The 18,851-nt window shown below is 33.3% G+C and overlaps 1 protein-coding gene across 1 annotated transcript in view; it reads right to left on the bottom strand.

Annotated features, from left to right (window-relative positions):
* col9a2 (procollagen, type IX, alpha 2) overlaps positions 1-18,634 on the bottom strand; it is a 28,025-nt gene extending 9,391 nt beyond the window's left edge. Inside the window, exons 1-26 of the mRNA XM_073821976.1 lie at positions 18,209-18,634; positions 16,489-16,563; positions 15,660-15,695; positions 14,584-14,646; positions 13,936-13,989; positions 13,676-13,711; positions 13,430-13,453; positions 13,059-13,112; positions 12,793-12,846; positions 12,436-12,486; positions 10,817-10,873; positions 10,412-10,465; positions 8,225-8,278; positions 8,012-8,065; positions 6,309-6,362; positions 6,168-6,221; positions 6,010-6,063; positions 5,871-5,924; positions 3,323-3,376; positions 2,788-2,832; positions 2,617-2,670; positions 2,481-2,534; positions 2,343-2,396; positions 652-723; positions 211-246; positions 37-81 (exon numbers count right to left, since the gene is read on the bottom strand). Of these exons, the coding sequence (XP_073678077.1) occupies positions 37-81; positions 211-246; positions 652-723; positions 2,343-2,396; positions 2,481-2,534; positions 2,617-2,670; positions 2,788-2,832; positions 3,323-3,376; positions 5,871-5,924; positions 6,010-6,063; positions 6,168-6,221; positions 6,309-6,362; positions 8,012-8,065; positions 8,225-8,278; positions 10,412-10,465; positions 10,817-10,873; positions 12,436-12,486; positions 12,793-12,846; positions 13,059-13,112; positions 13,430-13,453; positions 13,676-13,711; positions 13,936-13,989; positions 14,584-14,646; positions 15,660-15,695; positions 16,489-16,563; positions 18,209-18,280 (1,368 nt within the window). The 5' untranslated portion in view covers positions 18,281-18,634. The remainder of the gene's footprint in view (positions 1-36; positions 82-210; positions 247-651; positions 724-2,342; positions 2,397-2,480; positions 2,535-2,616; positions 2,671-2,787; positions 2,833-3,322; positions 3,377-5,870; positions 5,925-6,009; positions 6,064-6,167; positions 6,222-6,308; positions 6,363-8,011; positions 8,066-8,224; positions 8,279-10,411; positions 10,466-10,816; positions 10,874-12,435; positions 12,487-12,792; positions 12,847-13,058; positions 13,113-13,429; positions 13,454-13,675; positions 13,712-13,935; positions 13,990-14,583; positions 14,647-15,659; positions 15,696-16,488; positions 16,564-18,208) is intronic.
* Positions 18,635-18,851: the final 217 nt, after the last annotated feature.

Below are 18,851 nucleotides of genomic sequence, written 5' to 3'. Positions count from 1 at the left end.
TATTTAATAAATTTATCCGACTACAGCCTTATTTACCTTCTCTCCTTTCTCTCCAGCCAATCCCTCCACACCAGGATCGCCCTGTGAAAGAAGCAGGTGAGATCCATCAATGTCACCTTCAGTCGTTATCTTTTATGATGTGGACTGTGATGTATGGTTTCTATTTTACTCCATAAATATGTGTATGTATTTATCAGAGAGGGTACTCACAATGTCTCCCTTTGATCCCACTTTGCCTTGGAATCCCTGTAAGGAGATGCAATTGTACATCAGATATCTCTCAGTGTCAGCCCTAATGGGTGAGGCGCAGGGAATTTATTGTGGGTAATATCTTATTTTACCGTAAACTCTCCGAGGACATTAAATCAACTGGCTTTTACCGCCAATATTCAATGTATTAAACGGCAAGGATATTGTAGATTAAAGGACAACAAACATTAAAGTGTCCATAAGAGGATATTTCATACTGAATTGAGGGGTATTATTTGGAAACATGGACATGAATTATCTAAGTGCACAGATGTCCTCTAGCAAAAAGAGTCAAATCACGAGTGAAGACTGCCCCCATGTGGTCAAACCTCATCACTTTCTCTGTTTAAACAGGAAGAGAGTTCATTTACCCTTAATTGGTGTGTTTACATGGTCACAAACCTTATCACCCTTAGTTCCAGTTAGACCCTGAGCACCTGGGACACCCATGGGTCCCCTCTCTCCCTTACCGCCCTGCAATTACAACAGAGAAGACAACTGAAGGATCCCTTTCATCAAAGTTGTCATAAAACCAAAACAGTTCCCGTTCTTGTCTTGTGTTCTTGGACAATTTTAATTAACTTCAAATGTTGACTACTATATATATAAATATATATCCCACAATTTTCAATGCAATACATTCTCATTAGTTTGTCATTAAATTGATTGATTGATATTTGCGACCCTGGACCACAAAACGTAAGTAGCACGGCTGTATTTGTAGCAATAGCCAACAATATATTGTATGGGTCAAAATTATTGATTTTTCTATTTTGTGTCAAAAATCCTTAGGATATTAAGAATAGATCATGAAAATATATTTTGTGAAATATGCATCAATAATATGCATTGCTAAGAACTTCATTTTGACAACTTTAAAGGTGATTTTCTCAATATTTAGATTTTTTTTTGCACCTTCAGATTCTAGTTGTTCAAGTTGATTTTTAAATAGTTGTATCTCGGCCAAATATTGTCCTATCCTAAAAAAAAAAAAAAAAAACATACATCAATTAAAAAAAAAGACCCTTATGACTGGTTTGTGGTCCAGTGTTACATTTGTGTTGATAGGATAGGTATTTTTAAAATTTGTCAATTTATTTGAATATTATTTGTATAATAAATTATAAAGGTATTCATAATCTGTGTTGTACAGCATTATATTGTTTGATAAATAATTGTAACCAACATAAATGCATTTATATTTGCAGATTCTATATTACATCTAAAATAGTTTGTTTTATTGCATTATGCTTTTCAAAGGTGTAATCATAAAAAAATAAGTATTATAATACATTTCAACTGTACACTTATTCATACAAGTGCATTATGAGGTATAATTAATGCATTAAAAATACTGTATGTATGTATTATATTTTTAGATGATGCATTGTTTGGAATGTATATTTTGTATGCTTCTTTTTTTCTCTGATTTTTTCTTTGTTTGTAGTTTTTGTTGAAATTTATTTGAACAATTCCTCAATATTTACAGGGTTTCTTCTGATTATAGATCAAATCAGCTGACAGTGATGATAGTTTTTTGTTGGCGGAGCCTATCTGGTGGCAGAAAATTACAGTTTTCCAGTAGCAGTCTATGGAAGCTATGGAATAAAAGAATAAAAAAGGTAAATTTGAGTTTGTATTTCAAAATTCTGCCTTTATTCTCACAATTCTGATAAGAAAACTCTTCATTCTGTCATTTTCCCTCAGCTCAGAAAAATGTGTTTTTATCCGACACTTGTCTTTATCTCCTCAGAATTGACAAACTGATTATTGTTGAGTTAAATTGAGTTATAAAGTCAGAAAATGGAAAAAATAGTCAGAACTGTGAAATAAAATAAGGAAATGTTATATATAAATTATATATTTTTTAATAGTATTTCATGATGTAAGGCTAATATAATATGTCCCCTAAGAACCGCATGTGAATATTATGTAGACCTATGCTTTAAAAGTAGAGTACTCAGAGAAGGTTTCATTCATAGTCTGTCAGTTTAAACATCTGCGTTAAGCTTCAAAATTAGCAGCTACTCCAAATTAGTCTATAGCCGAAAAATAATGAAAATAAATGCCTGAAATATAATGAAGAAACTTACAGGTGAGCCAACAATACCAGAAGGCCCAACTGGTCCTCTTTCACCTCTGTCACCCTATTGGACAAAAGTAAAAAGTTAAGAAAAGAGAGTTTCCTTCAATGTTAATGAACTGATTTGTCAATGAGGATAGCCACTGACCTTTGGTCCTGGGACTCCCTCCATGCCAGCTTCACCTGGAGGACCAGGCTCTCCCTGAAAGAACAGGAAACATAATGAGAAGCCAGAAAAAGCTTTTGGATTCTGTGTAAAACTGTCCTTGAATGATGTGACATACTTGAGGTCCTGGAGGACCTTGCATTCCCATCAAGCCCCGGGGTCCTGTCTCACCCTAAAGTCAAAAGAAACGAATAATTGTTGAAAAAGCAGAACGAAGCACTAATGGATAGTATAGTTTCAACAGACATCCAAAAACTAGTATGGTTCCACAAAAACTGCATGATCTCACCTTAACTCCAATTTCACCCTTGGCTCCAGGCATACCAGGCAAACCCTAAAAAATAGGAAGAATTGCATGAGGAATGAATGTAGTGACCCCTGCAGACCTCCGTGGAGAGCTTCATGTCTGGCCTCTACTCTGTGCTGATATCAGAACAAGGCTGCAATAACTCATCCTGTTAGCGAGGGTGCCTGTATTATGGCTCACGCAGGTACGTTGTGATGTTTTGTATCATAACCAGCATGCTCCATTACCCCAAGTCACCAGAGGAGTCATGTTTGATGATGATGATGAATAGTTAATAGCAGCAGCAATTTCAAGGTGGTTTAGGCTCCAAAATAGTCAGGGCAAGAATGTCACACTGGGACTGTAGGCAGACAATACACTAAACTTTTACTTTTTTTTTTATCTTTAATCACCTTCATTTAACAAAGGGAACACAATGGACAGATTTGAGGAAAATGGGAAAGGGTTCCTTGCACATCTAATGCTGACAATTACTGCGTATATAATATGGTATGTGAAAGTATAATGAAGTACTTACAGCTTCTCCCTGGAGACCAGGAGCTCCAGGTCTTCCATTTTGTCCTGTAGCACCCTAAAAAAACGCACAATAAAAATAAACAGCAAAATAATAAATAGCAGTGTGTCCTCATAAAACTAGATGAGAAAAAAAATCATAGTACAGAAACAAACAAAAAAAACATGATTATTAGAATATATGAGACAAAAAGTGTATAAATCACTAATTTTTCTGAAGTAAAACTGCCCAACAGCGACAACAGCAGGTAAAGTTATAGCAGAAGTCCACGTCTCCTCTCACCTCCCCTGAGCCCACTGAGTTTTAACAGACCCCCTAAAGCATGGTGTGAGTTTGGTGGTGGGGGGGAGGAGGGCAATTGAAAATAAATGGGAGAAAGTCACATGAGAAGAGGCAATGCCTTGTGTTCGTGTGCGTTTCGCATTCGAAAATCAGTCTGAATTAACAATATGATGGCATTAATCGGAAGACTAATTTAAAAAAGTAAGTAAACAACTCATACAGTCAAAATTGAACTTCAAATGGCCTAAAAACATGATTTTTTTCAGTTCTGATGACTCATGATGCGAAAATAAGTTTATAATCAAAAAGAACAGCTGAACATCAATTCATAAATAAAATATAGGCTATAATTGTTTAAATAAATCTATTATTTACAGTTCAAAAGTTTACATACGCTTGATTCTTAATACTGTGTTATTACCTGAATGATCCACAGCGGGGTTTTTTTTTTTTTTTTTTTTTTTTTTATAGTGATAGTTGTTTATGAGTCTTGTTTGTCCTGAACAGTTAAACTGGCCACTGTTTTTCAGAAAAATCCTTCAGGTCCCACAAATTGTGTGATTTTTATTTTATTTATTTTTTTTAGCTTTCTTGTGTATTTAAACCCTTTACAACAATGACTGTATGATTTTGAGAGCAATCTTTCACACTGAGGACAACTGAGGGACTCGTATGCAACTATTACAGAAGGTTCAAATGCTCACTGATGCTCCAGAAGGAAATACAATGCATTACGAGCCAGTGGGTGAAAATTTTTTAAAGATCAGGATAAATTTGACTTATTTTGTCTTCTGGGAAACATGCAAGTATCATCTATAGCTTCTGAAGGGCAGTACTACAAAAAAAAAAAAAAAAAAATATATATATATATATATATATATATATATATATATATATATGATATTTGGGCAAAATAAGAAAAATATATACATCTTCATTCTGTTCAAAAGTTTACACCCCTGGCTCTTAATGCATAGTTTTTTCCTTCTGAAGCATCAGTTTGGACCTTCTGTAATAGTTGCATATGGGTCTCTCAGTTATTCTCAGTGTCAAAAATGTATATCAAAATCCCACAATTTTTGGAAAAGGGTTCAAATTTCATTTTTTGGAAAGGGTTCAAATACACATAAATGCTGGGAAAACCAAAAAAATTGTGGGACCAGAAGGATTTTTTTGAAAAACAGCAGGCAGTTTAACTGTTCAAAACAAACAAGGGACTCATGAACAGCTATAAACACACACACACACACACACACACACACACACACACACACACACATGTTGGGTTTACATGTTTTATGGGGACATTCCATAGGCGTAATGGTTTTTATACTGTACAAACCGTACTTTCTATGGCCCTACACCTACCCTACACCTAAACCTAGCCCTCACAGGAGATTGTGCACACTTTTACTTCATCAAAAAAACTCATTGTGCATGATTTATAAGCCTGTTTCCTCATGGGGACCTGAGAAATGTCCCCACAAGGTCAAAATCTACTGGTATTCCTATCCTTGTGGGGACATTTGGTCCCCACAACGTGATGAATACCAGGTACACACACACACACACACACACACACACACACACACACACACACACACACACAGCTATGGATCATTAGGTCATTAGGATCATGCAGGTAACAACAGTATTAAAAATAAAGTGTATGTAAACTTTTGAGCAGGGTCATTTTTATAAATGTAGCTATTATTTTCTCTTGTGGACTATATGTAAACATCTTTCATGTGAAATATCTTATTCAGGTCAGTACTAAACAAAAAAATTCTGCAAGGTGTATGTAAACTTTTGACCTCAACTGTAACTTGTTACTGCCATGATTTATTTTGGAATAAATGTAAAATGCTTAAACACTAAACTTTGTTTTAATAAGTAGACTAGCCTATTAATTACATTTTTAAACTAAAATACAATATAGATTTTTATTCTGGTAGTGTAAGCCATGTCATTTAATCAAGAAAATGCGACTTTTAATTTAATAAGATGTAATTTACATTTAATTAAGAAAATAAGTTATTTGCCTCATTTTAGAACACCACTGCACATCACTGGTAAGCAGGGGTATAATAACCAGGATTATGAACAGTTAACTAGCCATTATTGATAAAAAATAAACCCCTTCAGGATGATATAAGACTTGCTCACTCTGTCTAAATGTGCATTTTACTTTACATATGTCATGTGTCTCCTTGAATAATGACGGCTGCTGTGGGAATTGATTTAAGAGCTGAAAAAGAGCCATCCATACCTTTATTCCTGGGATGCCAGGAGTTCCATCTTTTCCATCAATTCCTGGAAGACCCTGACAATGCACATTAATCAAAAGATTAAGAGCATAGGTTTTGTGGACGTGTGTTAAATTGCATTCAAATTAGCTTTATACTTACGTTCTCTCCCTTCTTTCCGACCACTCCCTGAGGCCCTCGTACACCACGCTCTCCCTAACACAACAGCAGAAATTTATAGGTAAATGAATGAAAAGTTTGATAAATTAACATTTGGAATGACGGGATGAATAGATGTGAACAATATTACTAATATTTACCATGTCGCCTTTGTCACCCGGCTCTCCAGGTGGTCCTTGGGGTCCCTCCTCACCCTGCATTGCACAGTAAGATTATCATTTTTATGTCTTTTTTGTCAGTTATGAAAATGAAATGCATTCAAACGAGGCTTGCAGACTTACAGGGCGTCCAGGGATGCCGATCGGTCCTGAAATGCCTTTATAACCACGTGGTCCCTGTCACAGAGATTGCAAATCACTTTCAAGTTTTTACAGATTGTAAAACAAAGTTATAAAAATCCAGTCTGTGGAGATTTGCTGTCCTACAAATGAAATTGAAGTTGTGCAGTGTTTGTTTGCGTTCCACTGGGTTTTTTCAGAATACAATAAAACACGTATGCAAAACAACCCAAACGTACAATTCATGGGGGAAGCTAAAATAAGTTATATACGCTTACATTTAAAACCACCTGGCAAAATTATAGTCTCATCTAACACACAAAGACTGTGTAATAAAATTAGCCACAGATTTAATGGACCAAATCCACCCCGCCTCAGTTATAGATATGCTAAACGTGTATTATTTATAGTCATCATTATAGTCTTCAACTCAATCTCCTGTGTGGTTCCACTGTTATTTTATTAATTTTATATTATAATAGTATGTATTTAAATTTTCAATTAGATTTTGTTACATTTTCAGTCTTTATCTTAAGTTTAAAAACATTATGTGCTTTTTAATATTTCTATTTAGCTTTTAATAATATTTTAACATCAGTTTTAGTTTTAATAATTTACTATGTCAGCTTAAACTTATTTTAGTTTAGTTAACTGCCCTCACAATATTTCTAATAAAGTTTTTTAACATAAAACTGATGTTGTCAACTGCTCTTTATCCCCTACACTACCAGTCAAAAGTATTTGAACAGTAACATTTTAAATGTGTTTTTTTTTTTTTTTTTTAAAGATGTCACTTCAGCTTAGCAAGCCTGCATTTATTTGACCCAAAGTACAGCAAAACAAATAAAAATAAAAAAAAGTTTACTATTTAAAGAAACTGTTTTCTATTTGAATACATTTTAAAATGTACTTTATTCCTGTGATTTCAAAGCTGAATTTTAAGCAGCGGTCAGTTGATCCTTCAGAAATCATGATTTGCTCCTCAAAAATCATTTAATATTATGTTGAAAATGGCTAAGTAGATTTTTCAGGTTGCTTTCAGGAATAGAAAGTTCAGATAACAACATTTATCCGAAATAGAAATGTTTTGTAGCATTATAAATGTATTTATCATCACTTTTGATCAATTTAAAGCATCCTTGCTAAATAGAAGTATTAATTTCTATAATTTCACCCCCCTCCCCCCAAAATTTATATATATATATAATTGACTCCAACTTTTATATATTGTTATAGTGTATAATGTCTCAAAAGCTTTTTATTTCAGATAAATTCTGATTTTTGGATCTTTCCTTTCATCAAAGAATCCTGATAAAAAAAAAGTATTGATAAGAATCAATCAATTAATCATAAATAAATAAATAAATGTTTCTTGAACAGCAAATCAGCATTTTAGAATGATTTCTGAAGAATCATGTGACACTGAAGACTGGAGTAATGATGCTGCAAATGTAGCTATATAAAATATATTCAAACAGAAAACAGTTATTTTTAAAAGTTAATATTTCAGAATTTTACAGTTTTTCCTGTATTTTGGATCAAATAAATGCAGGCTTGGTGAGCAGAAGAGACTTCTTTAAAAACATTAAAACTCTTACTGTTCAAAAACTTTTGACTCATAGTGTATATCCCCTCAGACTGGTCAAAATCATATTTGGTGTATCCATAAAGAGATAACAAGCAATGGTTTGGGAACTGTGACTTACCATCTCGCCTTTGGGACCAACCATTCCTGGATACCCTCTCAGACCCTGTGGACCCTGGAGTCATTGTGGTAGAAAGAAGCAGATGTTTTATATCACATTAATCTTAAGACCTCCATTAAAGGTACTGTTAAAATTACTTGCCGTGATAAAACAGCAACAGAGGCTTAAATTATCAACTCAAAAGTCAAACTAGAATAGAAATAAATACATTACTGGAGGGCCTGGTATTCCTTGTTCACCGGAGATGCCGAATTCACCCTTTGGACCCTAAGGATGAAAATACAAAAATGAAATAGATACGTATGTGATGTGTGTGATATGTCACTTTGGCGTTTTTGCTAAAGTTATTTTTTAATATATACCAATGACCATTTTGGTGCACTTCAGATATGTGTTTCTTAAAGTGTGAATCTTAAAGTCAGCGCTTCCCAAAAACTTCCAAGTTGAGCTCGGACAGTCGTGCTCTGCAGTACGGGTAAATCCGCTCTGTCCCTGTAGTCCATTCTAATGTCCTTGTGGGGCTCATTAAGTCTGATTAATTCACAGTGCAGTAGCTTCTCGGTACCTGCCGGCCCCCTTTTTCTTTTCATCTGGGTCAATGTGTTCTGTCTGTGACTCAGACTCAGATTAGAGGCAGTTATATGCCTTGAGGGGCTTCATTAACACATAATCTTTCTCTGCTGGTGGACACTGTGTTTTGGGAGAGATACTGGGGCACCTCAAAGATAATCTGGATGCTTAATGCTTAAAGGAACAATGTTTATTTAACTTTACCAAACCAATCAGTATGTATGTTTGTTCTCTGTGGCATATCGCACATTGTATGATATGAGATTTATGAAGTTTCATGTAATTTTATTACTTAGAAGAAGAGTGCTCACATGCGCCCCTTTGTGGTTACAAAGTGTACACAACATTTAGCCCTCCCTGTGTGGCTATTACTTGGATAGAACAATCATAATGTTTCAGTATGAAGGCAGGCCAATAAAATAACAATTGTATGTTCAAATTAACATTTGATTTAACATTAATAATAATAATAATATAGTGATATGATGATAATGATAATGTTGTTTCTTTTGTAACACCCTAAAATTATTATAATAGTGTTAATTATTATTGTAAATATAATATTTATTGTTATGAATGTACATTTTATATAGATGTACAATTAAATGTACATATTATAATAATAAACTTAGTTTTTTATTTGTAATCATATTATTAGTATTATAAATAAAACATTGTTATTATGTAAATTAAATGTGTGTGTGTGTATATATTATAATTTAGTCATTTTTATAGTAATAATACTTAAATAAAATAATTTAAATAATTTTAAATACAAAATAACTGTTAGTAGTAGTAGCAGTATTTATAACAAACACCATCAGAATGAAAAACATACCACTCTTCCAATGTTTCCTATATAATTTTATTTACAAATAATAATAATAATGATAGTATTTTTTTTTTAACATTTATATTTATTATTACAATGATTCCTATATAATAATAATAATGATAATAGTAATAATACTTTTTCATTTTATATTTATTATTATTAATAAAAAAAACTAAAAATAGTATTATTACATTCACAATAACTTATAAAAACATCATCAGAAAGAAAAACAACACTATATAATAATAATCATAATAAAATGATAATAATATACTTTTTAAAATAATGTTTTATTTTATTTAGTAATTTTTTGTAATAATTAAATAAAATGATTAAAATATTATTAAATTCAAAATAACTATTAGTAGTAGTAGCAGTATTATAACAAACACCATCAGAATGAAAAACAAACCACTCCTCCAATGTTTCCTATATAATTATTTACAAATAATAATAATAATAGTAGTAGTAGTAGTAATACTTTTTAAATTTATATTTATTATTACAATGTTTCCTATATATATATATATATTTATTTATTTATTTATTTATTTATTTATTTATTTCATTTTATATTTATTATTATTATTATTATAAATACAAAAAACTAAAAATAGTATTATTACATTAAAATAACTTATTATAACAAACATCATCAGAAAGAAAAACATAACACTATATAATAATAATAAAAGTATACTTTTAAATTTTTTTAAAATATTTTATTATTATAAAAAAATATACTTTTACTAAAAATATTATTATTAAATAAAAAATATTATTATTATTATTATTATTATAACAAACATCAGAAAAAACATACCACTATTCCAATATAAATATAATTAAATTTACATATAATAATAATAATAATAATAATAATTATAATTTTTTGTTATTTTTATTATTATTATAAATAAAAATATATATATATATATTACGAAACATACTATTATTAAATTCAAAATAACAACATTACCAGAGAGAAAACTTACCACTTTTCCGATGCTTCCTGGATCTCCCAATACCCCAGAGCGACCTTTATGTCCCTGTGAGGAAAACACTTAAATGCTCAGTTATTAATTCTACCATTTTGTAAAATGTTTTAGAAATACTGATTGGTCAATACTTTTATTTGACGTACAGATAGTAGTAACAATTATGATGCAAAACAGTGCAGTCATAGTGGAAATTCCTGCTCAGGAAACATTTTTATTATAATTACTACTTTTTTGTGTGGAATATAACAGCAATAAAGCACACTGGGCTGTGCTATGCTGAAAATACAGTCATGGGCAAAGTGCCTGCAGGCTTTTGAAATGCCCTATAACCATAGGCTTTAATCAAATTCATTCACAACAAATAAATGTGAGAAAAATATCAAATGTTAACTTACTAACCTTCACTCCCTGTAGGCCCTGAGGACCTTTTGGTCCAGGTGGACAGTTGGTTGGACACTAAAACACATTGGCAACATCGGATTAAAAAAGTGCAGCACAGGCTAAACAATCCCCGTCAGATCTGTTTTACTCAAACCATCAAAGTTGAGTGAAAAAGTGTGTTAAGGCCTTGGATTTCTTTGACTAGATCTCAGACCACAGCCCTCTAATTAAAGTAAATGGATGATAAGGATTGATCCCGGCATGAACAGGGCTCCAGCTGGGCGCAAGGCCGGAGGAGAAGCAGTCAACCAGTCTGCCACGTGATCCCTCAGTGCTGGGCAGACTCCTGGCAGGCTGGCTGCAGATCACAGCCCTGGGACCCGCTCTGCTTCTCGATCCAGAGAGGTGCTAATGGGCAGAAGGCTTTGATGGCACCCATTTAATGAAGCTCATTAGGAAAATCTATGAACACTGAGATCAATAAGGGGTGTGTAAGGTCTAATGGGGTGAACTCTGAGAGAAACCAAATACAGAGAAGGCCTGATTTTGAGAGGACAGATATATGATAAAGCCAAGAAGAAGGATGTATTTATGGATTAAATAAGAGCAGTTTAGAAGATAAGTAATGAATAGTGTAGGACTGAATTTTTTTAAAAGCTTTCCTTTTTTTTTAACATTGTTTGTCCAAATAAATCATCGTTAATGACAACAAATTAAATTAATCGACTTTACAACCACATTGACAACAGTTTTTGTATGAATATTTTCAAACTTAATACAAAATCGTTGTTATATATTGTGTTTTATACATACTATTATATATTGTGTTTTATGCATTAAAATATTTCTCCGTTTTTCCCCGAGGAAACTATATTAAATATAGACATATTATCCTATCATATTTAGAACCATTACAACTTTTGTTTTTAATTATGCGTTAGTTAATGTTAAAATGATAACAAAGACTAATGCTTTGTTAAGTAAAAATATTGTTAGTTCATGTTAACTAATAGTTAAGCAGTATTATGAAGTAGAACATTATTGTAGTGTCTATAATTATTATTATTGTTGATATATAATAAATTAGTAGTAATACTAATATTACATTTAATTATACATATACGATTGAGTAATTTAATAATACTAATTTTATTTTTTACTTGCATTATTATTATAAATATGTTGTTTATTACTTATAAGTATTAGAAATAAAAAAACTAAAACAATATTATTATTACGTTAAAATGTATTATATATACAGTATATATATAACTTTATAATAATAACTTTATTTTTAACTTATTATTATACAATTTTATTTAAATAAAATAACAATGATGATGATGATAATAATACATTTTTCATTTTAATTTAATATTTAATACTTTTCAATGTATTTATTTATTATTATTGCTATTATTATTATTATTATTATTTAGAAGTACTATAAATGCATCATATTTTAAGGATTGCTCTTATCATCCTGTCATGTTCATTTTTTAATGTTTTTACTAGAAAAAAAAAGTCCAAAAAGACTAATTAAAATGTATTAAGAAGTTATTTTCGCCAATATTTTCAATTAACTTGTACCCCCATTTGTTACAAGAATTTTAGTTTAGTTTAGTTTAGGCACTTACCTGGAAGTCTGCACTGCCTTCCTCTAAACCCAAAAACTTTCCTGGTGGACCCTGAAAATGACACAGTGAGATAAGGAAAACTGAGAAAACTACGTCTGGACAGTTTATTTATTATGAAGTAATATGGTTCTGAAGAAGATCCCAAATGGATGCTCTCAAATGAAATGAAATAAAGCAGAAAATGAAATAAAACACGCTCCCAGAATTGCAGCAGTTATGAGACAAGATGTCATTTTACACTGTTCTGACGCTGATTTATTATCAGCCCTACAGCTTTATACAGAGAATTGGATTTTGCGGTTTGACTTGAGAAGACTACATTTCAAAGTGAAGTCAATGAAGCATTCTGTGACTTACTGGCTTTCCTGGAGGTCCGGGTAATCCTGGAGCTCCAGGACTTCCCAAGACACCCTATGGGATAAAAGATTTGAGTTAAAGTAGGCCTCACTTCAGTGATCCTTTTAATTACATTGGTTTGCTGAGAGGCCTTTCGCAACTAAAATTAAAAATATTCAAACTGCAGTCTTAGCTAGTAACAAAGGTTAAACATGAACAACATTCCTAATTGTGAAAGATTTGTATACTGTCAAGTAATTATGAAGATGCATTCGAGGGAGACCCACCTTTGGCCCAGTAGGCCCAATTTGTCCAGGAAGCCCAATGGGGCCTGCTGCTCCCTGTAATGAGATAATCAACAGTGAAACAAGATACTTGTTTATTAATCTAATGCATTAATAAGTGTGCTGTCAAATCTAAGAACAGACAAAACCTCAGAGGGCTAAGATCCCATAAGGTTTGCTTCTACTACATGCAAAATCTTTTAAGCAAACAGTTAAAGTGCTGAAATTAAATGGCACGGCAGAAAAACAAATCAATATGATTATATATAACCAACCATCTGTGATTGGGCGCTAAATAAAAGAAGTAAAATTGGAATAAAAGGCAAAGGAAGCAAATTAAGTACATGAAATAGATTTTGAACTGAGTTACTCACAGGAAGTCCAGGCAGTCCGGGTCCCTGAAGGTAAAAAGAAAATAAAGATTAGCAACTGATCTTGAATGTAGTGCATTAATACTGGAAACATTGCGTCTATTGAAATACTCAAACCTACCCTAAAATCATGATTTTAGCTGTTTTTGTACTACAACGTCACCTGTTGAATTGCTGGAGTAATTGCAAGTGGTGGTTTTACACTGTTGTTTTTTGTTAAGCAAATTCAAAACATATTTATATACTTACAGGTCGCCCTGCTGGTCCACCAGGCCCTGGCTGACCCTATGAAGTGGAATTACATCTGTTAGAATAACAATGACTGAAAATATGTTATTCATGATATTCTCAGTGTGCGTACATGATATTCATGTTATTCATAATACTGTTTTCAGTTGTTGTCCTCTATTATCACTTATGAAACATTAAATGATATGTTATGCGTGTTTGTTTGCACAAATGATGATCCGCATGAATATACTTTGAAAAATCAAATATTACTTCCTGACCTTTGGTCCTGGACTACCACGAGGGCCCCTCTCACCCTTAGCCCCAATCAAACCCTGTAGACATGACAGAGAAAAACAAGCCTTCTGAATAATAATCAGGCAGTAGTCATTTATATTCAATCATTGACTGGGTCATGTTAACACCCCTAAGGTGATGTGAGTTAAGCGGGTCATTTATAAGCAGAACATTTACAATATCTATGATAAAAAAAAAAACTTTAAAAAACTCATTTATGCATAGATAGTTCTTCACAATAACAATCTAGTGGAAGAAAAAAACAGGGATTGGCATTTCAATGCAGATTAAGCAGAAAATCCAACCAGGAATGTTTGCTTCCTAGCATGTGACTGAGAAAGTCTTGCTCATTAGGACTAACATCCTTTCTCAGTCTCATGCCAACACTTCAGAGCCGAGGTGTGAATAACCTCCACCAGAACATGATTTCAAATGCCATTGTTCATTATAAAACGAATAGTAATTGGAAATTAGATTTAGCTCCAGTTTTGCTTTGACAGGATGCTGAAATATACATTATTATTCACTTCCAAATGACTCACAATGTTTATTTTTTCACAGCTACATTACGACTGATCTATAACTTTATGAAAGTCAATAATTGCCATTTCTTCTTTGTAGGTGTCACTCACATCAATGCCATCCTCTCCTGGAGATCCATCAGGACCAGGCTCGCCTGCCTCACCCTTTTGACCCTGTGAGTTGGTTCACACATAACAAACACTTAGTTATTTGAGTATGATTTTGATACTAAATTTTGAATGGCAGTATACATCATGGTCGGAAATAAACAAATTACCACCAAAATGAACAAAAACAATATATTTAGACTGTCATGATTCAAATTAAATGTGAAAATGAATGAAAGAGAACATTTAGATTCACTCACACTTAATCAGTTTGCTTTTACACGCTGTTTTGTGCAACGTTGAGCCTTATAACCAATCAAACACGTTTGTGTTGAACTTAGGAACACATCGGCCAATCAGAGTGAATAGATTAGTCAATGTGAAAACGCATGAGCTGTGTCGTACGCATGCCCTCGTTATAAACAATGCATTACAGATACGATGTAAATAAACATTAATGTGTTAGATTCAGATTATAACGAGATTTGTTTGGCATAATTTGAGCAAGACTAGACTAACGTTATGAAGCCAGAATGTAACGTGACCAAAACGCAGACACAAAACAAAAAACGTTTTATTGTTTTCTACATTGATACCAATAATCATCCCTTACGAAAATTAATCAGGGTTTTACTACAAATAAAACCAAAAAACATGGTACCTATAGTTAAACCACGGTGATTACAAATTAGCATAACCATGGTATTTGTAGTAAAACTGTGGTTATATAAATCATAGTCAATCTTACTAGTTTTAATACAACCATGGTTAAGTTTTGTAAAGGATAATCTACAATAATGATTTCTGTCATAATAGCCCTATCAGCTCCTGTTTTTTACATGCAGAACTTAGATACAATTTTAAACAGTTTATTGTTATTATTGACAACAGTTTCAAATACTGATACTATGAAAATATAGCATGTGATTTTAATAAGGTGATTATAAAAATGGCCTTCACAAATGTAAAAAATACCATTGGAATTCAATTCCAGGGGGCAAATATTTCCTCTTAATGGAAACGTTAATTTCAGATCCTGGTGTAAATATATATAAATATCAGCTGTGGTTACTACTTACTACTGGTCCAGGAGGTCCAGGGGGGCCCTTTTCACCCTGTAAATTGGGAGGAGAAAAATGAGCAAAGAGAACTGGGAGATGATGCCAATATAAAGTATGAGGACAAATCACTAACAGCACAAAAAATATTCAGTTGCATCTATAGCAAAGACAATGATCACTAAAATTGAATGGCATTGATAATTTATGCTTGTTGCAGCAAAAAAAAATAAAAAAATACACCACATTTACGTCCATACAGCATATCATGAACTTATTAAACATAACATAACCTTAAATTCTCACAGCCTCAGGTAAATTTAGCATGTTGGCATAGATCCATATGCTATTAAAATGTCAAAAAAAAAATCTTAAAATAAAGTCTGACCTCTTTATAAAATCAGATTTACAGGATTTTACATTGGGTGTCAGAATTCTGTGTTTATGAATGCACTTTTTGATTTCTCTATGCATGTATCTCTGTTCATAACTATGAAATCTAAATACCCCGAAAAAATAGTGCATATGGAGGAACCATGGAGAATCCTGTTACTGTTTTGCTATGCAGTGGATCAGCCAGGCGTGTTTATCCTGCTGAGTGTCTTTATACTAAATCCAGCCTAGGCCACGACTGTATCAAATAACCAACATCTAGTAGCTCTCTCTCTCAGTATGGGAAAGAGGCAACCTCTAACAGAACCTTTTTTGTGCAAGTATTTTTATTTCTTGCACCCTCTGTTGGAAAGATTTTGCTAGTGCAGATGAATACAGGGCTCGTGAAACAAGGTGCACAATGACTGTCTTTGTAGCAGCTCGACCTGTGGTGCAGTCAGGCGGCTCAAATACTCACATCAATGCCGTCGGCACCGGGAGTTCCAGCAGGACCAGGGAGACCAGGGGGGCCCTGTGGTCCAGGTGGACCGGTCTAAAATGAAACACAAAAAATCAGTTTAAGCCTGTTTACTGATATGCATTAACAGACGCTTTTAAACAGCATTCTATATTTAACTTCCACATAACATATTATTATGATTTTACGAATTCATATTCATTTTGTTGACAATAATTAATAGCAATTTACAACATTAGGTGCATCCCTCTAAACTAACTTTGGATAATACACAAACAAACACGACCTGTATTGTTTGGTAACGCTTGTTGTGACCTTAGATCAGTATTATTTTACTATTGTATTATAGTATATAACAATATTTTGATATATGTGACCTTAGACCACAAAACTAGTCTTAAGTAGCACGGTTATATTTGTAGCAATAGCCAAAAATACATTGTTCGGGTCAAAATGATCATTTTTCATTTATGCCAAAAATCGTTAGAATATTAAGTAAAGATCATGTTCCATGAAGATATTTTGTACATTTCCTACCATAAATATATTAAAACTTCATTTTTTAATAGTTATATGCATTGATAAGAATTTAATTTGGACAACTTTAAATGCGATTTTCTCAATATTTTGATTGATTGATTGATTGATTTTTGCACCTAGTCCTATCCTAACAAACCATACATCAATGAAAAGCTTATTTATTCAGCTTTCAGATGATGTATCAATCTCAGTTTTTAAAACATTGACCCTTATGACTGGTTTTGTGGTCATTTTTTTTTTAATTTGGGCCACAGTTCTGATTTTCATTTAAGTTTTGTAAGTGAATGTTTTATTTAATTTCAGCTTTATTTCAATTACTGAAAAAAAAGATTTTATTAGTTTTAGTTTACAATAACAGCACTGCCTCAGACATGTTTGCGTACTCAAATTTGATAGACAGAACAAGGTTTATGATGAAAAATAAATGAAAAAGCTGAGGCTGTTCAATCAGGGTATCCGGGGTGGGAAAAGAGAGGCTGGGAATGTTTACACAGACCCTCCCCCCATTCAGCATCAACGATGCATCTATTTTTCAATACATTTACTTGATAGGGTGACTCAAAATGAGTGCACATTTATTAAATCCATTGCATTTTATGGATATGAGCTGCATGCAAGCATTTGGACTGAGGTGGTCCTTCTAAAAGTGACAAGTATGTGTTATTCTGCTGAGAGCAGTTTCAGGTTCTGTCTGTTTGAATAGCAGCTTCTGGCAGCTGTGTATTTTAAATGGCCTCTTTGTAGTCTTTTCTACCTTCTCCTCTCTCTGTTTATCTGTCTCATGTTCATATTTTATTCAGCAGCTTTCCATTTATTCATTTCATTCACCGAACTGATGTTTTAAGCTTTGAGAATCAAAAGATAACACTGACTGAAGATAGTCTTTTGCTAAATACCAGGCCTCTTGTATCTGCATGTTGTAGAAAGCAACGTAATCCACTTGGGTAAACTTTCAGAAGATCAAAAACTCTAAAGTAGTCTTGCAACGTTGAGAATCAAAAGTCTCCAATATAAATCAAACTTTTGAACTAATTGCATTAATTTTATCTAAATGATTGGCATTTTGACTTACAATCCAGTTCAATCCACAGAGGATCACATCTCAATCCATAAGACACATGATCTCATTCTCAAGATCATCCAGCACCAAGAAAAAGCAGATAACTACAGCCAAACTCACCACTTGCGATAAGGCCAAGCAGAGCGCCTGCAACAGGACCAAGCTTCTGAAGATGATGAAGAATCTAGCCATGGTGAAGAATCTCTATTTCAAAAACCAGTCGTCCCAGCGGTTCCTCCAAACCTTGCCACCCTCTCTCCTGGCTTCTCAGCCCAGGATGGTGGATCCAGGGAAAAGAAAGGTAGGTGTGTGTGTATGCGAGTGTGCGCGCTGCCCAGGACAGGGAAGAAAAACACAGTTGCAGGGACCTGAGGGGAGGAATGAGAGAGGTGTAACCCAGCCCTACAGCCAGCCCCTGAGAACTCAGGGAGCTCAGAGAAGCCAGCGCACTGAGGACCGGACAGACCTGAGAAGCCATCACACGCGCAGGAGGCGGAGACTTGTGCTGATGATTGTCCATGCATCCAGCATTGCTCTAGAAAGCTGACTGGACACAGCTGCGTTTACGTGTTTCTCACGCCCCCCATTACTGAACACCTCAATAGATTGTTAAATATGTATACTGGCCATTCAGAAGTTGCCTTAATCTAGGGGCTGTGGAGCTTTTGGACACTGGAATGTTTGTTTTCGAGGAGTAAATAAACCGATACACAGGTCTGTATTGGGAGGTTTGGACATGTAGCCCTAAAAAGTACAACACCAG

This window comes from Garra rufa, chromosome 17, assembly GCF_049309525.1.
Source record: "Garra rufa chromosome 17, GarRuf1.0, whole genome shotgun sequence".
NCBI classification, from domain to species: Eukaryota; Metazoa; Chordata; class Actinopteri; order Cypriniformes; family Cyprinidae; genus Garra; species Garra rufa.
The sequence above is the reverse complement of the archived record's forward strand: the minus strand, read 5'-3'. Positions and strand labels throughout refer to the sequence as shown.